The sequence below is a fragment of the Aspergillus karnatakaensis genome, assembly GCF_047715665.1.
Source record: "Aspergillus karnatakaensis strain CBS 102800 unplaced genomic scaffold BJY04scaffold_20, whole genome shotgun sequence".
NCBI lineage: Eukaryota > Fungi > Ascomycota > Eurotiomycetes > Eurotiales > Aspergillaceae > Aspergillus > Aspergillus karnatakaensis.
The window spans coordinates 227,107-250,373 of record NW_027395732.1 but is presented as its reverse complement, the minus strand read 5'-3'; the positions used below and the strand labels follow the sequence as shown (position 1 = coordinate 250,373).

Sequence of the window (23,267 nt, the reverse complement as noted above, 5' to 3'; positions counted from 1 at the left end):
ATCAATTGAAGAAGCCTAAATTCATGCTTTGAATACGACAGACAGGCAGTGAGTACATGGTAGAGCGTGAGATATTAAGCAGCAAATAAAAAAAGAACTGACAAGGGTGGGATTCGAACCCACGCCAAATTAATGACGCGGAAACTTGATAGATCAAGAGGAGGGATCCGAATTGGAAGCCTTAACCGCGCGCCTTAGACCGCTCGGCCACCTTGCCTGTTGATATAGAATAAGCGCTTATTTTAACACTATATTCCAATATTTGCTTTACCATGCTCGAGGGTCAATACAACATCAAATCACCGATATACTAGGTACCATCGACCCGGTAGGATTTTTATCTTGATCTCTGAGCGTAACCTCGGAAGCTCGAGCTTACTAGACCGCACCCCAGACGGTGTCCGCGTTCTCGTGCATTCCCCATCCCAAAATCTGTATCCATCCGATGTGGGCTGCACCTTCCTTATGGGGTTACACCATAGAAGGTCCAGAATAGGAAGTGGCAACCGTTGCCCCCATGCATGCGTGGTCCATTGCTCCTTCCCTGGGTCCCCGTATGTGATAGATGTTTGGGGAAGGTGTGATCGGGGGCCTCTAGGAGGAGCGTACCTATCTCATTTGTGCAAAGAATCCCCTTGATTTTGTGCTGTACCGGATCGAAAATATATATCTGTAGACATCATGCGCTGCGTAGAACATCTAGCCACTATCGTCAAATTTACTGCCTAGGTAGTCATGTAGAAAGGATAAAAGGTCTGGGACATTGTTCTGATAGCCTTGACAAAGAAGCATCTTGCAGTACTAATATATAATCCAGTGCCAGGAGATCCTTGTCATACTCCAATTCTTCACATAGTGTGATCTACAAAGTAGACTTGTCGGTACTGCTGATATATGAGAAATAGTGTAATTCCCATCCATATATCTAGTCTAGACACACAGCCATATTATACAGAGGAGCAGCGAGTCCGCACCCGGACATATTGTCCACAAGCAAACGCAGTATATGAAGTCCCAGCAACGCCGAAAATGCAACCCGTATATCCCATAAACGCCTTTCATGTACACACTCTCCACCTCTCACATTCACACGCTCAATTCACCGCATCTCTATCACTGTCCTACTCCGACTCCGGCATCCGCATATAAGCATCAATCGCCGCACTGAAAGCCGCAAAGCCCACACAGCCAAACGCAGCCGCCTGGGGCCCCGCATTCGCACCTAGAATCCCACCTGTGATACATCCCGCCGCCACACTATTTGTGAGATCGTTCTTCGCGCGCAGCCCCTCAATGCAGCATTCGGTCCCCGAGTATAGCGCGCCGACGATACCGAAGTTCTTGGCGCTGGACCAGGACCGCGATCCCATATCTTTGAATCCGTTGCGGAGCTGTTGTCGCCAGGGGAGATCGGCGATTGCTTTGCCTTGCGGGGTGAAGGTTGAGTCGTAGGACATCTAGGGTGGGGATTGAGTTAGCTGGAAGTCCGATAGGGAGGAAGGGATTGGGAAGAGATATGCAGAGGGAGACGTACACTGGCCATAAAGAGACCGAAGACACCACCGAGACCGAAACCCATTGTTCCTGAGATGACGGTTTTGAGGGGGCAGGATTCCATGGCTCTTTGCATCTAGATGCGCAGAACGCGTTAGTACTGAGACACGAAGCGCGCGATGAACAAAGAATGAAGAAGACGAACCGCCTTAACCATGGCCTGCTCCTGCTCTGACATGCCCTGTGTCCCACCGGTTGTTGTTCCTGCGCCGAAGCCGGCCAGGCTTGCCGCGGAGGATCCGCTCGTTCCTGGGAAGTTCATGGTGGTCGACTGATATAGCTGAAAGCAGAAGAGAAACTTAGGAGATGCGCAGTCAGACGAGACACTGAGGATATAGCAAGGCAATATGTGTGACGCGAAAACAGGACAGGGCGACCGGAAATGGGGTGGTAAGCTTGGATGGCGACCCCGGACAAGATGCGGAGAGAATTTATTTTCGGTGCCCGCCGGGGACCAGATGCGCAGTTTATCACGTGCCATACATACAAGATAATGCAACTAGTTCTGTAATTATGCTGCTTCCATATAGCCCTAATAGTAATGAGCACCATGTCGCAAAATTTTCATGTCATGATAGAAGTCTTGTAAATTGTAGTCAAAAAAAAAAAGAAAAAGGCCATGCGCTCTATTCCACTATAACTAAGTCTAAAGAGATGGAGAAGGTGGCCATGAGTGAGTAACTTGGTTTCGAACTCTTCCCATAGCTCACAAGGTATGATTAGACCGAGAGTTTTTGGAGAGAGATTTCAAGAATCCAGAACTCACTGGCCTCTGGGTATGTTGCTCTTTGAGATGGCTAGTTTGGACACGACTTCGAGAGGCTTTGTAAGCGCAATCGTGCATTTTCAAACGACTCTTGCTCTTGAAGTATCGACGACATCCTGGTATTGGGCATGCGACTGGTAGACCATGATCCAGCAGGTGATGTCTTTTGAGGTCGCCTTCAGTTTTAAAATACAGACCGCATCCGGATTTAAAGCACTGGGGAAAGCCAATAAAGATCTGATGGACAGATCGTTCGTGCCATTCAAGACTTTCTGGGGAGTAAAAGACCCTTTTGCAGCCTGGCTGTGTGCAATCCAAAGATTGCACTTTGAAATGGTCTTTTCGCATATGGGCGTATAAATATCTTGTGTCAGAAAAGGTGCCTTCGTGCGAGCAGCCTGTCCAATCGCATTTGATTCCATTAGCTGTTTCAATGCCACTACAGCAAGATTATGTTAGCTCAGGACCAGTAAGTGAGGCAAGAAAGAGTGGTCTTTTACGTACCTGGCAGTGAAAGCTGGAGTCATGCTGATGTTTTCTTGATGAGATGTAATCTCCTTCCTTGTGCTTTTAGGTTCAGTAGTCTCTCTAGACACAGACTGGGTAGGTAGCGCAGACGTGGTGTCTCTTTGACAAGATATAACCCCCTTACCTGTACTTTCGTACACATCAGTAGCCTTTATCAAAGCAGGAGGTGTAGCTTGCGGGGTGCTGGTGTCTTCTTGGCTGGACGTAGTTAAGTTGGCTGTGCTTTTGCGTTCAATAGTAGTCTCTCTTAACACGGGAGCTGGGGCTAGCATGGTGCTGGCGACCCCTTGGTTAGATGTAACCTCCTTGTTTGCGCTTTTGCGTCTACCAGTCGTCTTTCTTGAAACGGAAGCTGAAGACAGCGTGGTGCTGATGTTTGCTTGACGAGATATACGATCCTTCCTCGTGTTTTTGCGTTTAGTAGTAGTCTTTCTTGACACTGGAGCTGGAGCTGAAGCCAGAGATTTGTTCCGAGGACGAAGCGCGCGAGCCTTATTGGACATAGGAGTCGCATCTGTAGCCCCAACGGGAGGGAGTACGCCTGTTAGAGCCTCAATATTGGTATTTCGAGTGCCCCGAATGCCTTCCCCATCCTCAGTAACTGGGACTTGAAAATTTTGAGCGGCATCTACATTTCCAATATCTGTGTCGAGATTGTCTCTGGTGTTAACTGCACATCTGTCAGCAAGCGTGGGGGTGTCTAGGACCATCTCCGTGCTCTCTGCAAGAACTTCAACAGACTCAGGTTCCTGGCAGGTCGAAGGCTCCGAGTCGTCGATGTCCATGCTATCAGTGCCTTGAGTGGCTTCCGCATAATAACCGTTAGATTTTAGGCTGTCCAGGGTCATGTTTGAGCTTTTCAAAGGTCTTTGAAGCGCCTCAGAAGCAGCAGCGGGTACTAATTTGCAGGATGGAGGTAGGTAGTCTGGCTCGCCGAACCCCATGTCATCAGCACCGTGGGTGCCGTCTGCATAATCGCCAAATTTTGGACTATCCAAAGCCATCTCGATCGTTTCCACAGGAGTCTCATCAGACAAAAGAGGTGAGCCAGAGGCTGTCATGTGGGTTGGACACTCGCTGCCTGGGCCTTGAATACTACTATCGGTATTGATATTGGCCTCGTGAGTGCTTTGTGCACCTGGTCTATGTCGATCACCAAGTGCCGGACTGTGCTCCGGAGTTACCTCTGTACTGACGCCAGATAGATCAAGGTCCGAGGAAGCCGGATCTGATGTTGCAAAGGGGTGAGAAAACTCGATCCTCGAGGAGCCCCACGAGAAGCCCTGAGTATATTGAGCGCTGGCCGCATGCCCTTGATCGAATACATGGCTGCTCGAGCCTGACTCCGTATCTCCAGTATTTATCCCAGATGGCTTCGAGGCGGGTTCTGAAGCTCCCTTGAGAGAAGGAAGCTCATACTCCATAAACTTTCTCCTTGTTTCCTGGATACTAGGTGTTGGTGGCAGAAAGGAAATGCTATTGTTCGTTGTCTTTCCAGTGGTACTGGAGGCTTGGTACAAGGCCGGTTCAAGCGGAGCAAGCTCGCATCTCGAAAAGTCAAACGCGGTGTCCTGAATACTGGACAGAGATGGCAGAACTACAGCATCGTTTTCTCTATAAGAAACAGGTTCGCGTTCTTCGTACCTGAGTTCAGTTTCCCGAGCACTGGATATCGAAGGCAGAACGTTGTTCCATTCCATGACATCTTCGTTTCCTTGGACAGAGACAAAGTTGCCCAGTGTTGCTGCCGAGGATCGTACAGCTTCAGGCTGATGATAAAGGTGGCTACGCTCTGAACTGGAGATCGTGTTGAAGAAATCCGTATCTCGGTGGCTCAATTTCGCATGTTTAGGCTCCGTGTTGGTGGCATCTCCCGTCAGATCAATCACTGTACCTCCCAATTTCGCACACCAAGACTCTGAGACTCTTGTTGATCGAGGAGCAGTAGTGGATGCGGAAGGAGTCGGAGGTGAGTTGTTCGGTAGACAACCAATCTTGAGCCGATTGTCTGGAGACATGATCGGAAGGAGAAAAGTGCTGCAGGTGCCCAGTGTCCTTTTTTTAGAGGGGGCCTTGCGCTTGGATTTATCTTTTCTATATCTTTATATCCTCAGCCGCATTTATAGCCTTTGGGTCCCAGACTCCATTGAGATATGCGGCAATGTCTCTGACATTTGCTTTGTTCATTATCTGACATGTTCTCTGTAGGTCTTTGAATGGCTCTCATGACTGGCTGCTCGAAGCCTGGTGGATGGACTCCTTTGAAGCATTCTTTCTTTGTGAAATCATATTGACATGATCGAGCGTATAATGGGCACAAAACTTGCGTCTCTCTCTTTGATTTCACCATCAGTCATGGTAGCCAGTTTATAGACCCGTGGACCTGTACTTTACAATTCTCCTGCAATCCTACCGCGATCATCCTCTGTAGTCGCAAAAATATAAAGTAATTGGCCGCAATAGCTTTGGCTTCTATTCTCTCTTAATCCTAAACTGGTTTATTGATAGAGGCTAAAGAGTGCTTGGATGAAGGGTTCGTGGGCTAAAGGGTAAATATACTGCGATGTAGACTTTTCTTAAGTACTGGCATGCTTCTACTCTTTCTGACTTGACGTAACCTATTTATATAGTGGGAGTACTGGCTTTGGATGATTTGTTACTATTCTATCTGACAAAGCCCTGCATGTAGGTACGATTATAAGGTAATATCGAGTAAGGAATGTGACCAACAGACAGAGAATAGATTAAATAGAACCAGATTGACCTCAGAATGACCAATCTGTAGGATTGATCGATCAAGTAATCAACCAGCGAGACCAGCAAATAACAGTCTGTCAACCTTTCTTCTTGTGAACGGTTCGTAGATGAGTTTTCAGATGGTAGTAGCTATTGTACACACCACCGCAACCAGCCTCTGGACATTTGTGGACAGTCTTCAGGTGGAATGAGTTCACGTGGTAATTGAGCCCCGTGATGGTCTTGTAAACCTTGGAACAGCCAGCTTCCGGGCATTTTCTAGGCGTGTAATGTACATCGGACTCATGTCTCTGCAATATCGATGGCATCTCGAAAGCATGTCCACAACCACGCTTTGTGCACTTAAAAGCGACCCTCTGGTGAGCCGATTTTGGGTCAGCGCTGAGAGCATTGTCGGCCGTGGTAGGACTCGAGACATTTGCGACAATGTTTCGGTGTGCCTGGCGGACATGTCTTCTCAGATTTGCCCGATGCTTGTAAGCCACACCACAACCAGGCTCTGAGCACTTGAACGACCCGGGCGTTAGTCTATGTGTCCTCATATGGCCGTGTTTGTTGTTTTTGCCAATGAGAATCGTGCCGCAGTCGGGAAAGGGGCACTGGAACAAATGGAGGGAAAGCTGGTGCTTGGATTTGTGATGCTCTTCAAGGCTCTCTATCGAGCCGAAGACTTCCTCGCAGCCTGCTCGTGAGCATGTGAGTGTGCTTGACGCGAGGTGACACATTCTGATATGTTGAGTTCGTGCTCTTAAGGTCAGGAAGATACCGTCATAAGTGCAATTGTTCCAGTAGCATCTCAACTCATTGCTCACGGACTCACTATCACTACATAGACAAAACGGTTAGAAGAAGAAGGTTCAATGGAAGGCAGTAAATCGCGTACCTGATGGTTGCTGGTTGCTCAAATCCTGCATCCGGACTAATTGTGTCATCATCACCACCCATTGTGCTTTCTGCAGTCATATAACCAAGGTCCGAGCCCAAATCTGACATGGGCTCCGCGAAAGAAGGCTTCTCTTCCCCAGAGCCCTGCGCCTCTAGTGTATCTGCCTCACCTTCTGAGTCCATCTCATGACACTCAAAAGTTGGATCTAGTATTTCATCATCCACTTCACACGATTGATGGCTAAGTGCAGGACTGCACGGGATATCTGCTGCACTTTCTGACTCCATCCCATCTTCGCACTCAAAAGTTGATGACTCTGTAGATGAAGTACTGTGCTGTGATGGTGAGGGGCAATCGCCGTTGTTTGCATGCTCTTGGTCTGGTGTAATAGTGTCCAGGTCTGTTGCTGTGGCTTCCTCAGGGTACTGATGATCCAAATTTGGATCCAGAGCCAGATCCAGACCAGGGTCCAGGTCAGGATCTAGATTAGATTCCAAATCAAGATCCAGATTAGGTTCCAAACCAAGATCCAGATCAGGATTCAGACCTGAATCCAAACCTTGGTCAAAACCATGGTCTATACCATGAGCTGAGCCAGGATCCGAACCGTGATCTGGCTCAGGATTCAAGACCACGTCAAAAAAGCTAGCACTTCGTCTGGGCACTGCCAGGGGCATGCAATTTGGCTGATAACCACCGCCAACAGGCTCAGGAGGATCAGAAGGCCATATAGATGTCCCCGGGAGACCGAATCGGCACGAAGAAGACATTGCGGAAGGAGCACTTGGACTGGCGCTTGCTCAAAACGATCTGAGTAGACTGACTTGAGGCGGAAAAGAAGCCACGGCAGCTGCAATACACTAAAGATCATATCCAGAGGATCCAGTTCGTTTTTAAATACTGCCTCAAGCTGGCTCTTCCAACGTGTTCTTTTTATTGACTGACAGAGACAGCGTCTTTGTGTGCACAGCCACTAATCCCAAGATTCTTTTGAGTTGATCGAATATGCAAATAAATGCTTTGTCGATTCGGTATCTCTTTCACCATTCAGATTCATATCTGATATACTTTCTTTGTGGGTGGTTTCAAGAGGCCCCTTCAGCATTATCAAGGCAAGCCTGTAAAGACGGCTACAAAGACATTAGCTAGTCCGGTTTTGGAGAACTCGAAGACTCCAAGAATCCTCTACATGGGAATTTATGGTGTAGATATGGCGATAGAGAATAACCTCTAGGCGTTGCTAATATAACCAAGATGGTATATTGCCGAAAGAGTCGGAAGTGGTATGGGATGATAGTGAGCATATAGGTGCACGCATAGTAGAGAGATCTCTTGAGATACACGCCTTTATTGTAGGTTGCTTTTTAGTCTAGGTGACAAAGAGCTGTCTATAGAACAAAAAGCTGGAGGCCACGCTGAATGAGATTTCTATCTTGTTGACTCATTGATCAAACAGTGTTTCTCTAAAGTACAGCAGATGTATCACATAACAAGGGTATCAACTCAAAAACGCAGGCAAGCCGTCATCCTTCACATTAGAAACAAACTGTCGTACACCAGCAAGGGCAGGACTCTCCAGACAGTCAGCTAGTATCTTCCGCTCCTCAACTAGTCTATCTAGTCCTGCCGCATTGATGTAATATACCGCAACAATCATCGGATATGTCGTTAAATGAGTGCGAAAGAGACCCAGATCTGGGTGAGCAAAGAGAGGAAGGGTTCGGATGATACCGGCACAACAAGTATCGAGATCGAAGATCGGTTCGAACTCTCCCTCTTCAGATTTAAAGGTCCACAGGGCTCGGATGTTGCTTGTGACAATGATGAATGTAGCCCAAAAGGTCGTCATGAGATGCGCGCCTGCAACTTGTTCGGGAGAAAACGTCTCGGGGGTTTTTGAGACGGGCTCGTAGTCTGGTGCACGAAGGAGGTGCCATGTTATGAGGTCTTGGTGGATACGAAGGAATGAGTCTAGAATTTTTTGACGTGATATTTCTTGCACAGAGCTGTCGGTGCAAGCTTTCATTAGATCAATGTTCTCAAACAGCCCGGGTATATCGACTAGCATGTCCAACAGGTGGTCTCGAGGGGTTTTGTCCTTGAGCAACCACGGTATCGTCTTCCATTCCAGATCTGCGAGAAAGCATTTCTTTCGTTGCCGAATATAAGACATTGTCTGACCCGTTAGCTGCGGAGATTCAGTATCTGAATGGAGCTTACCAGGTTGGATCGCCCATCCGCAAATAACTCGTGTGCATGGCCGGAGGTAAATGAATAAGGAGACCGTGCGCATATAAGTGCAACATCACCAACATTATGTGCCTGCCAACTCTTAATCTGCTTCATATCGCCGTTATTCTGGCCGAGCATAGTCTAATCCAGTCAGCGTCGTTCGTAGTAGCATGTTCAGGAGACTCACCTCGTACACACCTAACAAGCGGATTGCGCCTAGCACGGCATCGCTTGTTGCTCGCTGCGGATCCCTCAATGCCGATGACAGGCTGCGCAGCGCGTTTGTGTAAAGCCTCCCGCCTTCTTCTTTGAGATACCTACTGTTTTCCTTCCGTCCGATGACAGAGACTGCCAAGGCTAGTAATGACTTTCTCAGCACAGTTTCCGAGATATGCAGGTCATGTATTGCGTCAATCCACTTGCCCAGCGCTGTCTGTGTCAGCTCGACGGGAAGCGCCTGGCCATTTGGTAGATAAACCCGCCAAAACAGGTCCAAGTACCTGATCTGATAGGCAGTCTGGGCTAGCTGCGTAGGAAGAGCGACAGCGGCATCATCATCTGAAGAGGAATTTCTATCTTCGCGCTGGCTCTGGGCAAGCGGCTTTCTTTTGATGAGCAGCTGGCTTTGGTCTTCTAAGGTGCTGTTGATGAATACGCGGGGGCGGTAGTAACCCCCACATTCCACACGCGCTTTGCGACATGTGCCGCAGAAGGGTTTCTCTAGGTCACACTACGCAGATAAGTAATTACTCTGGTAAGAAGGGAGGAGATGGTACCCTTTTTTTGCGCTTCAAGCAGGTTACGCATGCTTTCGACCGTCCTGGCACACCGACCATATCGGTAGTCAAGAGTGTCGGGTTCTCTGGAGAACAAGGTGCGGCGACAAGAAATGGGGCGATCCACTTAATAAAGTCAAGAACGCAGGGGGTGGCTAAGAAATCAAGAAATGATGATCATCGATCAGTAAATAAGCTACGGCGGTTCTCGGCATTGACGCCAGCCAAGCAGTCAACACGCTCCAAGAGTACTCCGTGCTACGGAGTGTGAGAGTCGTAATAGAGACCGTGGAGACAAAAGTTCTCAAAAGATGAGGAGAGGCGATGATGATGATGATGATGGTGGTGGTGAAGAGAAGAGAAGAGAGGGGCAGCGGTGAGGTTGGGATCGATCTCCGACCTCATTTCCCAGAAAGGAAGTCCCTCCGAGTGGCCCCCAACCGATAGAATACCACCGACTGGTGAGGTTTCATTCTCTAGTCTTAGATCTAAGATACAGAGTGCAGTGTGTAGCCAATACTACGGAGTACATAATAATAGCAGTAGTGATAATACCTTCTCACGCGATCAACGAACCAAAAGCACGCCATTTAGGGCTCCCAGCTTGAGAATACCATATACCTGAGCATGTCTCTAATCGTCCGTCTATTACTATTATTATATCCTAGCAGATAATCACTAGTATATAGCTGCGGCCTCAGAGGCTGTATCCTTCGCCCATTCATTAAAATGCTCTTACAGCTCTACCACAAGCTTCGTCGCACTAACCCCCCTCTTGGACCTCTCCAACGCCTCCTGAACGAACTCCAATCCCTTCCCAACAACAGTCGGCCTTGGAAGGCACTGCAACCTCCCACTCTCCAAAGCAGGGGTAACAAAGTCCCTCCACACCGGCGTCGCAACATCATTAACAGCAAAGATCATGCCGACTTGAACATTCGCAGGCACATCAGGTGGAGGAGGATGTACGGCTGCAAGGTGTCCTCCACCCAGTTTTTCAAGAATTGCAAGATTATGTGCGTATGTCTCTGGGATGGAGATGGCATCGAAGACGCCGATGAACTCGAAGTTTCTCTGACGTGATCCAAAATCACGGACTGCGGAGACGACCTTTTGAACGAGTAAGGGATCCTTGTGGTCGAAGACTGCTGCTGCACCGGTTTGCTGGGTGAGGGGGAAGTTGTGACTGCCGGAGACGGAGATGACGTGGATTCCGGCTGCGGTAGCGAGCTGGGTTGTCATTGAACCAACGGAGGATGAACCGCCGTACACGATGAGAACCTTGCCAGAGGGCGCGACGTCGTGCAGCGAGGGATAGGGTAGACGGAGGGCTGGGGTAGGGACGCCAGGGAAGGCTTCGCCGGGCACTTCAAGGGAAAGAGCGCACACTGCGGCCTCTAATGCGAAGGGCACCACCACTCCGTTGGTAAAGGAGATGGAGTCCGGGAGAATCGCGGCTTTGTCTTCGCGGACGATGGTGAAGAGGGCGAATGCACCGTCTTCAGGGCGGCCGCTGACTAGATTGATGGAGTGGCTGGTTATGTCAGTGTTAATCATGCCATGCTATATCGAAATGCGAGAATACAGATGCTAAAACTCACCCAATAACTCGATCACCCTTCTTGAAGCGTTGCACACCCTGCCCTACCTCTACCACCTCACCAGCGACATCACACCCAATGATAGCAGGCCACTGTTGCACAAAAACGCCAGCATCCTGCATATGCCAATCCAGCGGGTTGATTGCAATAGCCGCATTCCTCACCACAATCTCCCCGGAGCCAGCCGTGGGCATAGGCGCGTCGCTGACTTCAAGAGCCGTGCCAGCTTTCTTGAGCCACGCGGCTTGGTTCTGTGCTGCCGACATTCTTCTCTGGTGTTCGACCTTTTGGCGACCTGTATAAACAAACGAGATTGGGGCAATGAGGTGAAGTAGATAGTCAGAGAACTCCGTTGACTCGAGTGAAGAAGGCATAGCGCCGAGCGCCGGAACGCTGCATTTATAGTTTCTTTCGCATATACACAAACAGCAGACCTTTCCACCGTTCCAGCAGATTTGTAAGATAACCTCCAAGAGATTTCAAAGCAGACAGAGAAAAGGTGGGCGAGATAGAGTATCTATAATCACCGCAGAATCGCATCCAGTATTCCAGACAGAACAGCATATGCAGTTCTTCTGCAGAATGGCTTTTCCCTAGCAACACTAGAACAGGCTTAGCACAGTCACTAGTCCGCTCACTAGCCAAAGAGCGTAGAGAGCCTAGAGAGCGTAAATGTAATCAATCTAGCGCCAAACACTTCGGCCCCCGGCCCCCATTCCTTCCCCTGTTCCAGATCCAGAACCACATGGCAGGGGACCTGGAATAATTAAATCCCGACCTCTAGTGCTCCCCAATGCTCCATATCATGCTAACGGGCGACGTCAGAAAGATTCCTCCGGCCCATCAACCACGTGGCGGGTCCGACACACATCGGGCTTCGGACTCTGAAACCTCCATTCGACTCTTTAGAATAGGGAGCTGCAGCTGGTAACTGCTTGTTGATGTTCACACTTCGGCCGAACCGACTCCCGGAAAGAGCTCGCTTAATCGCCTACGCGGGCCCCTAACTACCCGGTGGAGGCTGAGCACGCGTGGCGTCTACTGGGTAACATTATCAATCCTACATCGCATCGTAAGTAGCCCGCATCACAACCACATCCTCACGGATGACACCTTAGTTCAAGGAAAATATGTCCAACGATTCCTTCAGCCCCCAAAGACTGCTCCTATACAACCCAACTTACAAAGTGCTCATCTGTCGGGAATGCAAATACGCAGTCCAAAAACCGGCCCTGCGCAGTCACCTCCTGCGCCACAAAATCTACCGCGACAAGCGACAACGGCTACTAGATGCTCTCTCGGAGCTAGAAGTTCTGGACCCCGAATTCGTGGCGCTCCCATAACCAGGGTCGGCCCCTGTTGAGGGATTGCCGGTCATCTCCGGGTTCCGGTGCTCGGTGGCGGAATGTGGGTATCTGTGTGCCAGTACGAAGCGCGTGAGGATGCATTGCGGAGAGGCTCATGGGCTTGGGTCTGAGGTATTTGGAATTCCGGTGAGGTTGTAGACGTTTTTTCGGGGGACGAAGATTCGATACTTCGAGGTTAGGGTTACAGAAGCCGAAGAGCGTATGGATACTCATGACGACAACGATGATCTGGATCCTGGATATCAACCACGCGACAGTGATAGTGATACGCGGAACGCAGAGGCTCCGCTTGTTAGAGATCCTGTGCCGAGCCCTAACGAACACCCCCCTACTCCACCCGACATCGACCTACCAACAATCTCATACTTTCACCACTTCATCACAATCACAATCTTTACACTTCCCATTTTCAGTCAATCACGCTCCACAGCAGGTTACTGGCAAGCAACGATAACCCCCCAAGCACTACACCACAAATGGCTCTTACACGGTCTCCTAGCCATCTCAGCTTGCCACATGGCAACAGGTGCAGATACCCAAGACCTAAGCAAGACCCACCGCAGTCGCGCAGAGAGCTTTTCAGCAAGCTTCTTCACCGGGTGGGAAGCCATTCAATCCACTTCAGAATCAGGAATACACATACCGAGCTCTAACAACCTTCAGCACGAAGCAGCCAGCCAAGTAGCCGGCATCCTCTCCTGCGCCCTCCACGAAAACCAGCAACTCTCCTCAACAATGAATCACCTCCGCGGGATTACTACCTCCTGCGCCGCCCCTTACTCAAGCAATTCTCACAACTACGGCCCCCACTGCCCGGCCCCAAGCACATTCGCCGAAGCAAGCAGGATCCTAAACTCTCAGATATCCTCTTCACCTTCTCAAACTACCAACAACCACCCAAACCCCACCGCAGAAATTCAACAGACCCTAACCACTCTCCCCCAACGCATGGCTCGAGTCTTCAGCAGACCCTCCCACTCAACCGAAGTCCTCACCGTTCTCGCCGCAATAGCAGCGCTGATTAAATGCTGCGAGACGAGCTTCGATGTCAATAAACCAAATGCCGCATGGCATGGGATGATGGCGTGGTTATTTAACATACCAGAACAGTTCTTTGAGATGGTCACACGGAATAGCGCGCCTGCAATAGTAGTCGTTGCGCACTGGGCGGCATTTCTTGTTAAAAGGGCGGAGGGGTCTGGGTGGTGGTTTTTAAAGGGATTGGCGGGGGGTATTTTAAGACAAGTTTGGGATAGGATTGAAGTTGAGGCCGTTAGGGAGCTTGTTGCCGGGTTGATGCCTTGAGTGGAGATGACTATTGAGAGAAGAGTCGGATTTGGAAATCCTTGTAGGCTTGAAGTTACTTAGATATCTGCCGTGCTAGGTTTAAGAAAGCAAAAGGATGAAATGTTCTTTTCAAATATGCTAGACTATATACAGAACAGAAAGAAGCACGAAAGAAACAAACCGGCGAGATGCAACAGGTGAGATTGAGACTAGGTGCATGGACGATTCAATCGCTGATGCTCCACCAGTGTATCCTTGCGGGTGAAGAGACCCGTGCATCCGGGCTGCTGACACGCATACTTACGTGGTGAGGAATGAAGTGTTCTCACATGGCGTGCCAATGTGTTCTTGCTTGCAAAACCACCCTTGTTCTTGCATCCAGATTGGTGGCATTTGTACTTCCCTGGTGAGCGATGAACTTTGCCAACTTGGCTTGCTAAACTGGATCTGCTTTGGAAATCACCCTTGTGTTCACATTCAGGTTGGTGGCACTTATACTTCCCCAGTGAGAAATGCGTTCTTCTCATGTGGTGTCGCAGATTGCGTTGGCATGCGAAAATACCCTCGTATTTGCATCCGCCTATTGTGCAGCGCAGTTCGTCGGTTGTGGGGGCGCTTTGAAACAATTCGTTAGTCTTCTGTATACAAGAGAGAGGAGGGTTCAAAATAGCCTTACCTATCAGTAACTGCACGTTCCACGTCTGTATCCGGCTGCTTCTCCACAGCGACAGCTCCTGGTTCAAGATCGACAGCATCTGGAAGATACCCCTGGGATCCTAGAGCTAGGGCTGGAGAGTCGATTACTGGTTTTGACTCCCAATGAGAAGCTCCTGATATGGATACAGCATTAAGCCCAGCACTCAACGTCATCGGGCTTGCTGGATAAGAGTCGTCGGCGACTTGGTGATGTATGCCAGAGTTGGCCGCAGAGTCGAATGCGGTTTGGTTTTGCGGTGTGGCGCTGTGAGACGGTATAATCGGCTGGCTTGACTGGGCGTTCCAGTTGCATTCGTCATCTTGCGATGCCATATTGGAGCGCGGGATCAGACTAATCAATAAGGAGAGTGTAGGCTGTGTACTCTAAGATTAGAGATGGTTGTTTGGGTTTAAGCAATGGCTTCAATCGCTTTATACCTGGGATGCTGAAAGCTATCTCAGCAATTATCTAGCCATACATTGTTGTCTCTTTGTGACTATTACCCTGTGTCTGTCTGTTTCTCCCTTGTGAGCCTCCCATTGAGCTTCGCTTTGTTCCGCTGTTCGATGTGATTGCAAGGCCTTTGATGAGAGGTACATCAAATGAAAATCTGGAGCAAGTCTTTGAGATAGAAATTCGAGGAATAAAGAATTGGCGTGAAGCTCATCCAAATGTATCCCGTTGCAGAATCTGATAAAAGGCTTCCTTCCTTGCCCCTGCTCAAGATATGTCCCTACGAGTCTATTTCCCACAACTTCTCGACCTCGAAATCTTATACTACCAGCACAATGAAGTTCACCAGTCTAAGATCTAAGTTTTCCCGCATGATTTCACCCACACCAGTTCCTGATGAGACGACCCAACAGCCCACCTCTTCCGAAGTAAACTTCCCCTCCTACTCCGAAATTGCCGACTCCCTACCTGCCCTGCTGCTCCGTTACGGCGAGGGACGCATTAGTAAGTGTCAGATTATAATTACTCGTACTCCAAGCTAAAACTGCACCTAGGCCCCCAGATGGTAAAAGACGCCCGTTACAGGTACGCAAGAATGCCCTCCTGGGACAAGAAAAAGGAGGATGAGGCGTCAGCAGCTATTAGAGTTGCTTTCAAGTATCGACTTGACAGAATGGAAAAATCTGACGAGCTCATAAGGGAAGAGAGGAGAGGGCTAAGGTGCCTGTTGCACATCGAGGGGGAAATGCTCAAGTACTGCTTGAATACTCCCGAGAAGACCATGACTAGGGAGGGTGCGAGATTGCTCTTTCACTATGCGGGGCTTATTAATACGATGGAGAATCTCACGGGATTGAGATTTGCTATTGAAAGGAGGGTGTAGTCTGGCTGTCCGGTTGACCCTTTCTATATACCCTCCGTTAATCCTTGGAATCCTTGGTTTAGAAAGAATCGCTATCAAGAATCTACCTATAAAAATCATCAGCGCCCCGTGCCATCTAACCTGAAAGAAGCGGTCAGTACCTCGCTGGAGATTGTGTTGTACGTGCCCTAATCGAACGAGTGTTGAAGTAGGGGCCCCTTCTTTAGCTTTTGGAAATCCTTTTCGTTATTGACATATCGCCATCTGGAGTAAAAAGGTCTTTAGGCTTTGTAAAAGCAGTGGCAGAGAACAATACAGCCAATGCCCTGAACACTAACTTTGGGTCAGAACTCCGCGGAAGGGACGCAGTAAAGCCGGTTGGTTCAGGGTTCAGCTGCGCCTTCTCGACAGGGGACGATTCACATGCCGCATTAGCCTACGTTTACAGTCTCGGACCCTACCTCGTCCTGTCAACGATCTTCAGCTCTTGCGCGCATAAGGCTGTAACTGCCGGGTAACTAGTGTACGAGTTAGATGTACTCTCAACTCCTAGACTGCTTCCTAGATCTTCTCTATGAAGGTTAACCTACTACATAAACAGAGCGCTTGCACATCGACAGACGAACGCAAAACCCCTTGACACAAAGACCCTGCCGAGGTTGTGAATCCTAAGGGATCGACTACAGACTACACCTGAGCTGATCTGGTGTTATAACAGCTTTTTAGTGCAAGGGAAAGGGTTTTTTTAAGAGATTTTACTGCTCCCACCATTAGATCAACGGCGCGTAACATGTCTCACAGCTAGCCCAATCACCCCAAATACCAGCATAGCCCAGTAATCTAACCCTGACTACCAAGAGCAAGAATAGCCAATACGATCTGCAACTCAGCTAGAAAAATAAGCCGCCATTAGGAGGTCTGCGCGTTAATTTATACTAGCCAAACCCCAACCCGGTCTTCAGCCGCACCTACAGGGGTGGGTTGCAGAAGGACCCTCTCAGCCCTAACCGACTGTTTCAGTATACACGGCGGTAGAGCGAGTAGTTGTGCTTCTATCACCCCTAGCACAGCCCTTGTAAGAGCTGAAAAGATCTGATAGCATGATTGCGGCGTGAAAGTATAAAAGGTAGCAATAGAGCCCTTGAATCCCATTCATTTCGATTGAGAAAATAGCAAGCACAAGTAACCATTCAACCATTGAACTCTCTCTCACCTCATTGAACCTCCATCCAGAATGCGCATCTTAATCCTCCTAGCCGCCCTTTCCACGCTCCCAACCACCATCGCCGCCACCCTCCCAAACCCTCCTACCTCCATCACCGCCACTGATACCTCAATCAACCCCCGCGATATCCCCCCCGAGGAACAAGTCGGCTACCTAATCTTCAGCAACGGCTGTCTCCCCAACGGCTCCGGCTTCCCACACTGCCGGGACATGTACACGATGAAATGGGGACCGGAAGGCGAATACGAGTCGTGCCACGACCAACCTGTCTCCTTCCGCAGTGAATGCGACGACGACGAAGTCGACAAGAAGATTGAGACGCCGATGGGGCTGGGCTTCTTTGCTCCTGATGTGAATGAGTGCGAGAGTGGCAACCGCAAGGGGATTATTCTGAGTCGGGATGTGAATAATTTGTTTCTGTATGAGTGTGTCAAGGATGGACACCAGTTTACGGAGCACTGTGGGTTTTCGTGGGCGAGTACGGCGGTTATGAAGTGTACCTTGGCTTGGAAGTAGGTAGGAAGCACACCTGCCTAGTCTGTATAGACAGATAAGACACCTAAAGAACCTCAGAGACCTAAGCAATCTAAGACTATTTGTGATTGTCTTTCATGTGACGCGACCCTGCAGCTTCAATGAGTTCTATCTGTACCTAGCCTGCGTTTGCAACTGCCAGCTGTCAAAACTCCTGCTCTGGGAACTATTTCTCTCTAATTGTACTCTCAGTAGAAGAGACTAATAGTTCTTGTCAAGCTTATATACCTGGTATGTCCGGCTCGCCAAAGATACCCAGCCACCCAGCTAACCACCTCTCATCCGATCTACGATACCATCAGACACCATGAGCCTCCTCGCACGCATCACAAACCCACGTTCCCCCCGATCCCGCCGTCGCCGTCGTCGCACTTCCAAGATCTCAAGAAATAACAAGCGATACGAGAATATGGAGCAGCGGGAGGCTGTATGTGTCCTTCATGACCTTCTACGTCAAAACTGTGCCACTAACGATATCGGATGATAGTTGCTAGAATACATGCGCCTCGAAGACGAAATCAAGCGGTTCCACCGGTACATTGATAATCTGGAGAAGATGAAGGATGATATCGTGCGGTGGAGACCGACTGTGCAGAGGTTAGCGGACGAGGCGGAGTATGGACCTAGGACGGATCGTCAAGCTGAGCTGGGAGGCGATATTGGGATGGAGCATGACGTGGGACACATGGAGCCGGATGAATCTTTCTCGTTGATTTGAGCTTCGGCTGTACTTTTGAATTTGATGTTTGACTTTGGAAATCTGGAAGCATTCGCAACTATTAGTCTCCATCGTCGGCTATCGTTGCAAAGCCCAAGAAAGACGCTAGTTATACAGAGAGTCCGTAGGCCTAAATTAGAGGTTGTTTCTTCTTAGAACCTGCAATATCTACTGCCGGACAGACAAACGACGGCCCTTTGACATGCTATACTGCGCGCTTCTGCACAACACCAACAGCCAGCCAGACGGGCTTCCACATGGGTGGAAGAGCGAAAAGGAAGGACGGTCCGCCATCTACGGCGATCAGCATTTTAGAAACAGTTCCTACGCAATCGGTTCTCTTACGTGAAGCCAGCTTGGCATTCGTAGGCCATGACGGCGAACCTACCCCTGCGTTGTCTTGCTTTACCATCTACAGGCAGTGCCACTGCTGACAACCTACAATGGTCGCTGAGGGTAGGATGGGATTTTATCATCGGACTTAGAAAATGATGGGGTGCGTGGCAAAGCGTGAAATCTTCCATGCTTGGCCTCTTAATTTCATTGTCTTTCGCAAAGCCAGGTTGCTAAAGAACCCCCCCCCGGTATCCATCCAAGCCCTGGAACAGCTACACATCTGGCCACCATCTCACAGCCTAATCAATTCACCCCCTCCCCCCCAACCACAGTGTTGAGCTTCTAGCAAGGATACCAATTGCAGATCCCGGTGGTTCCACAGCAGACATACTGTCCATTCCTACAAACACCACAGCCCTGGCGCTTCTCGAGAACTTCGGTGTTGCTGAGGGTTCCGGGAGCCGGGGCCGGAGCAGGGACAGCGACCGCAACGGCGACGAGCGAGAGGAGGAAGAATGAGATCTTCATGGTGGATGATGCTCTGATAGCTATGTTCTACTAGTTAGCGGCTGTCTTATCTCTAGGAATGAAGAACACACATGGAAGTGTAGTGTTGGCCGGGTTTCTGGTCTCTTTGCTTGCTTTCTTGCTTGCTTGCAAATTCAACTCGACGAGAGGAGAAGCCTCATTTATACCCTCGCCTCACCCTCGTTGTCGACATTCAACAGACATCGCACGGTATACCGGGCCGCTCCCCCATACAAGAAGCCTAGCTGTTGCTACTCTGCAGTCCAAGTACCTGTACAGATTCATGGCGCAATATCTCCGTGATATTTCGAGCTACCTCCGCTTGGACAAGCCTCAAGCCACAGACCAACTGTAACTATAATATGCGTTTAGGGACCACATCCCGCAACCAAAGGCGGGGTGAGGAACCAGACCCCTGGCGGAAGGATCGAGGCTGCAGATCTAGAACTACGAGCTGAAGAGGTGCACGGATGTGTAAGCTATAGTGCGCGGGGAATGGGGCCAAATTGGGTTGTTCTGCAGGTTACTCAGGATTGTAAACTTGTTCTAACCAGAAGGAAAACGGGATTATCTTCTTGGAATGTTTGATGGCTAGTTAGCTAGGCTCTCAAGTTGTCAATCAGGGTTCGATACCACCAAAGTGGCGAAGCCTTACTGTATGAATACAACTCGAGGGGATCAGGACTTTGCAACCAATCTTACATACGTTATGGATTATGGATAGCATGATACAGCACAGCTCCAATAAGTAAGCAAATAGATCTGTCTCTCCCAAGCTTGGTGGTGAGAATAGCCCCCGCCTCCTCTCCAGAGTTAGGGCCAGCTTCACTCTGGGATTCTACTACGTAACCTAAGCGAGGCCTCTAGGCTCACTCTCTTTTTTTTTTCCTTGATGATCATTCGTGTCGCTTGGAGATGGTCGAAAGCGTCAACAGAGGGAACACAAAACATAACAACGAGTCTTACAGATCACTGGAAAATGCTGCCATCATCAATCCTTTACAAGCATTGTAATCCTGTTGGGGATCATGAATAATGACTTGTTTTGCAAAATTCATATTGGCAGGGTCTTCCACCCCGATGTACTGTTTGTTCTACTAACAACGTTGCAGAGCCCTCGTTCTGTTCTTGCGATGCGAGAGAATTGGCCGCCTCTTCATGTCAATCCAGGAGTTACTGTTTCCCCAAAGTCCAAACCGCGGGTGAAGCCTTAATAACGCTGACGGAATATTCTGCTTAGCAATTGAAGCAACTAGCATCGGCCTCAAACCTCTATAGATGGATCCACCCTGTCGAGAGACTAGGAACCAGCCAGCATGCTGTTCGCTTCGTGCGGATTACTCCATTCTTTCTTTTATAATTCCGTTTTCCCATGCCCTTATATAGCCAACTGGTTAAACACCAACTTTACCCCGTGCCATTCACCACCGCCAACCTGGATAACCATGTCTTAAGCCACCACCACCACCACCACCACCACTTGCCAATCCTGACCCGAACCTTAAGTCTTCACGACCATGGACCCGACAAGCCAAGGGATCTGGCTGCATTGTCATCTGAGGAAATGGACAGAGGCTTGTGCATTGGGGATCAGCCGGGGCATTCGTGGTAAAGGTACGGAGTATTTGGTTCGTATAACGAAAGCAACTCTTGAGCGTTGCCCTGTGCTGACACCATGCTCTGAGCCTGCATTCGCGAGCTGTATCCTGCCACACGAGCCGTCATCGCTGTTCCTCAAACTCCATCAGCTGCAACAGCCCATCCACTTCCAAAGGTCCATCCACTCCCAAAGGTCCATCCCATCATAGCCCTCTTCCGGTCAAACGCGGGCTTTATCATCGTCGAGCCTCCCCTTCGTCGATGCCGCGGGCAATTCATCCGTCTCTTCGTCCCCGCGCCCTGAGACGTCGGCGTTATACCAGGGCACATTCTTCCATGCTGCGAAGCAAGCACGCACCACCGGATATGATCGTCCACAGGGTCAAAGGATACGCAATCCTGGAGGTCCTTCTGAGTACAGTCAGGGAAGCGGGCTGGTGTTTTGCGGAGATGATAGCACATTTTCTTCCCTAGATCTTTTCCTGTTCTTGAGTGGAGGGTAGACGATGGGGTTGTAGACAACGAGGGCTGGATAAGACAAACGGATTCCGAGATGTCGTATGTTTGAGGGTTGCAGCAGCAAGAGCGGGGAACGACAGCCTCTTTTCTACCTAGTTAATCATATCAAGGTCAGCTGGTACTCTGCGTCATATTAAGCGCACCATTCTTCGAAATCAGCCTCGTTCGTGATAACAAGCGGGCATGATTGGAGGGGCAGACTCGGACCTGCAGCGGCGCTCGTATCAAGACGCAGGAGGGAAATTGGACCTCCGCTTTTCAGTACGCCCTGGAGCAGTTCTGGGTTAGCTTTAATTATCAGTAGCGACGGTGGTGGGCCATTAAGAACAATAATCGAAGTGAAGAAGCAGAATCATTCAAGAAGTAAATAGGTATCTATACAGAACGACCGAAAATATAGATACATCAAACGGATATCAGGTCCAGGAAGACCATGCCATCCAAAGAAAAAAGCAGGTAGTAACAAGAAAGAGAGAATCATAAAGGTCTGACGACCAAATCGTAACCCTGCGTTAAGCCATACATATCCGTATCCTGCTTGTTTGGATGGTTTCATACTCGATACAACAACAGATCGGGTCACGAGAAAAGAAGGCAATGGTATAGATCGAAGGCGAAGCAGTGAATGGCAAGTAGATCGTGCATATTCGTGTCATATATACAACATTTTGTGGTTGATTGAAGAATCGCTCGCGGTGCAAGTGTCCGGATTCGTGGTCGACTAGTCCTTTTTGCTGTCTTTGCCCAAAGATGGAGAAGCAAGGGGACTTCGGTTGGGAGAGGAAGAGAGACTCCGCTCCCATTCTGCCATGAGGTTGCTGGCTGTGCGAGTGAGTTTGGACGGCGCTGCTTGCGTGAGTGCAGGCCAGGGGATGCCGTCTGAGACGCTGGGATCGGGAATGTCGTGGCGCCAGTCGCCGAAGCTAGAGTAAGTTAGCGAGGAACCAAGGGCGACAACGATAAAGAGAAAATCAAAGCTAATCCGACACGCGGCAACCAGAACCTACCTAGTACTGGTCCGAGGACTACTCGTCTGAGTAGTCGGCGAGTGATCCTGTCTCGACTCGATAGTGGACCGGCTCGAGGATGGAGTGTGCGTTTTCTTCGGCTGCGGTGTGTCCCAATCATCCCAAGTTTCGTCCACGTCGAGCGCGTTGGGATCGCTGGGCTTGCTGAGATTGTTCGGACCGCTGGGGGTTGTGGGAGTTCTGTGAGCGTTTGGGGACTTCTGCCCAGAAGAATCAATGCCGAATTCACTCCAGAACGAAGCGTCTATGTCCGCCGACTTGGAGCCATTACCAGTTGCTTTTGTTCCCGGGCTCCTCCTGTCCGAGGACGAGCGCGAGGGCTTGGTGCCTGCTTGCACGGAGAGTTTGTCGCGACCTCGCGAGGTTGAGCTGGAATCGCGATTGCGCGGTGGCTGCATTGTTCGTGACTCGGTCGCATTGATCCCTTCGTCTCCAACCGTTGCTTGTCTGATGTCCTCCAGGAACGTCCAGAGACCTTCCTTCAGGTCGGTGGCCATCTGTTTGCCAGTGCGCATGAGCATATCGCGAGAGGCAGGAGGAACAGGCATTGTCCTGCGCCACTGGGTGACCATATCTTCGGTTGGAGTCGACACCATGATTGAGGTGGATGTACGGTCAACAGATGGCATGGTTGCCGATCGTGGAGGCCGGCCTACACGATCGCTATCCACCGGGTCTGAGCCAGATTCGGATCCGGGCTGCTTGCTGCTCGCAAACCCTGGCGCGGGAGAAAGCAAGGACAAAGTGCGCGCATGAGATCCTTGGAACACCCGTCTTCCATTAGCCGACACAGTAGTTCCGTTTGTAGCTGCGGCTGCGAGCACGCTCTGGCGCCGTTCCAGCTCCCGGCTGAGTCTAACCTGAGACACGATCGCCGGACTCGCACTGCCACTGACACTTTGCTCCCTACTGTGCGAAGGCACCGTAGCCGGAGCAGTCGCCTGGTCCGGAGACTTCAGAGAGTGCATAGCTTCCGCACGGTGATTAACTTCCGTCCTCTTCCTGGTCTTTTCC

General features: G+C 49.8%; 9 protein-coding genes and 1 non-coding gene across 10 annotated transcripts; 2 read left to right on the top strand and 8 right to left on the bottom strand.

Moving 5' to 3' along the window:
* Positions 1-98: 98 nt before the first annotated feature.
* On the bottom strand, positions 99-217 carry BJY04DRAFT_t64. The gene has a single exon. It is a non-coding gene; the product is annotated as a tRNA-Leu (tRNA).
* Positions 218-1,121: 904 nt separating this feature from the next.
* On the bottom strand, positions 1,122-1,816 carry BJY04DRAFT_217532 (translocation channel protein TIM22; the record flags this gene model as incomplete). Its single annotated transcript, XM_073716081.1, has 3 exons — positions 1,122-1,457; positions 1,535-1,630; positions 1,700-1,816. The coding sequence occupies 3 exons, from the start codon at positions 1,814-1,816 to the stop codon at positions 1,122-1,124; spliced, it is 549 nt and encodes a 182-aa protein (XP_073572021.1).
* A 584-nt stretch (positions 1,817-2,400) lies between these two features.
* BJY04DRAFT_217531 (uncharacterized protein) lies at positions 2,401-4,866 on the bottom strand (the record flags this gene model as incomplete). Its single annotated transcript, XM_073716080.1, has 2 exons — positions 2,401-2,759; positions 2,973-4,866. The coding sequence occupies 2 exons, from the start codon at positions 4,864-4,866 to the stop codon at positions 2,401-2,403; spliced, it is 2,253 nt and encodes a 750-aa protein (XP_073572020.1).
* An 816-nt stretch (positions 4,867-5,682) lies between these two features.
* On the bottom strand, positions 5,683-7,261 carry BJY04DRAFT_217530 (uncharacterized protein; the record flags this gene model as incomplete). The annotated part of the gene is made up of 2 exons (XM_073716079.1): positions 5,683-6,430; positions 6,489-7,261. 2 exons carry the CDS (start codon positions 7,259-7,261, stop codon positions 5,683-5,685), a joined length of 1,521 nt encoding a protein of 506 aa, XP_073572019.1.
* Positions 7,262-7,989: 728 nt separating this feature from the next.
* On the bottom strand, positions 7,990-9,559 carry BJY04DRAFT_217529 (Zn(II)2Cys6 transcription factor domain-containing protein; the record flags this gene model as incomplete). The annotated part of the gene is made up of 4 exons (XM_073716078.1): positions 7,990-8,667; positions 8,712-8,864; positions 8,911-9,453; positions 9,500-9,559. The coding sequence occupies 4 exons, from the start codon at positions 9,557-9,559 to the stop codon at positions 7,990-7,992; spliced, it is 1,434 nt and encodes a 477-aa protein (XP_073572018.1).
* Positions 9,560-10,234: 675 nt separating this feature from the next.
* Positions 10,235-11,373, bottom strand: BJY04DRAFT_227375 (zinc-binding alcohol dehydrogenase family protein; the record flags this gene model as incomplete). Its single annotated transcript, XM_073718615.1, has 2 exons — positions 11,101-11,373; positions 10,235-11,033 (listed from the first exon to the last, which is right to left on the bottom strand). Exons 1-2 carry the CDS (start codon positions 11,364-11,366, stop codon positions 10,235-10,237), a joined length of 1,065 nt encoding a protein of 354 aa, XP_073572017.1. The 5' UTR covers positions 11,367-11,373.
* A 1,295-nt stretch (positions 11,374-12,668) lies between these two features.
* BJY04DRAFT_217527 (uncharacterized protein) lies at positions 12,669-13,772 on the top strand (the record flags this gene model as incomplete). The annotated part of the gene is made up of 1 exon (XM_073716077.1): positions 12,669-13,772. One exon carries the CDS (start codon positions 12,669-12,671, stop codon positions 13,770-13,772), a length of 1,104 nt encoding a protein of 367 aa, XP_073572016.1.
* Positions 13,773-14,426: 654 nt separating this feature from the next.
* Positions 14,427-14,783, bottom strand: BJY04DRAFT_217526 (uncharacterized protein; the record flags this gene model as incomplete). Its single annotated transcript, XM_073716076.1, has 1 exon — positions 14,427-14,783. One exon carries the CDS (start codon positions 14,781-14,783, stop codon positions 14,427-14,429), a length of 357 nt encoding a protein of 118 aa, XP_073572015.1.
* A 2,217-nt stretch (positions 14,784-17,000) lies between these two features.
* Positions 17,001-17,507, top strand: BJY04DRAFT_217524 (uncharacterized protein; the record flags this gene model as incomplete). The annotated part of the gene is made up of 1 exon (XM_073716075.1): positions 17,001-17,507. One exon carries the CDS (start codon positions 17,001-17,003, stop codon positions 17,505-17,507), a length of 507 nt encoding a protein of 168 aa, XP_073572014.1.
* A 941-nt stretch (positions 17,508-18,448) lies between these two features.
* On the bottom strand, positions 18,449-19,107 carry BJY04DRAFT_217522 (uncharacterized protein; the record flags this gene model as incomplete). The annotated part of the gene is made up of 2 exons (XM_073716074.1): positions 18,449-18,537; positions 18,984-19,107. 2 exons carry the CDS (start codon positions 19,105-19,107, stop codon positions 18,449-18,451), a joined length of 213 nt encoding a protein of 70 aa, XP_073572013.1.
* Positions 19,108-23,267: the final 4,160 nt, after the last annotated feature.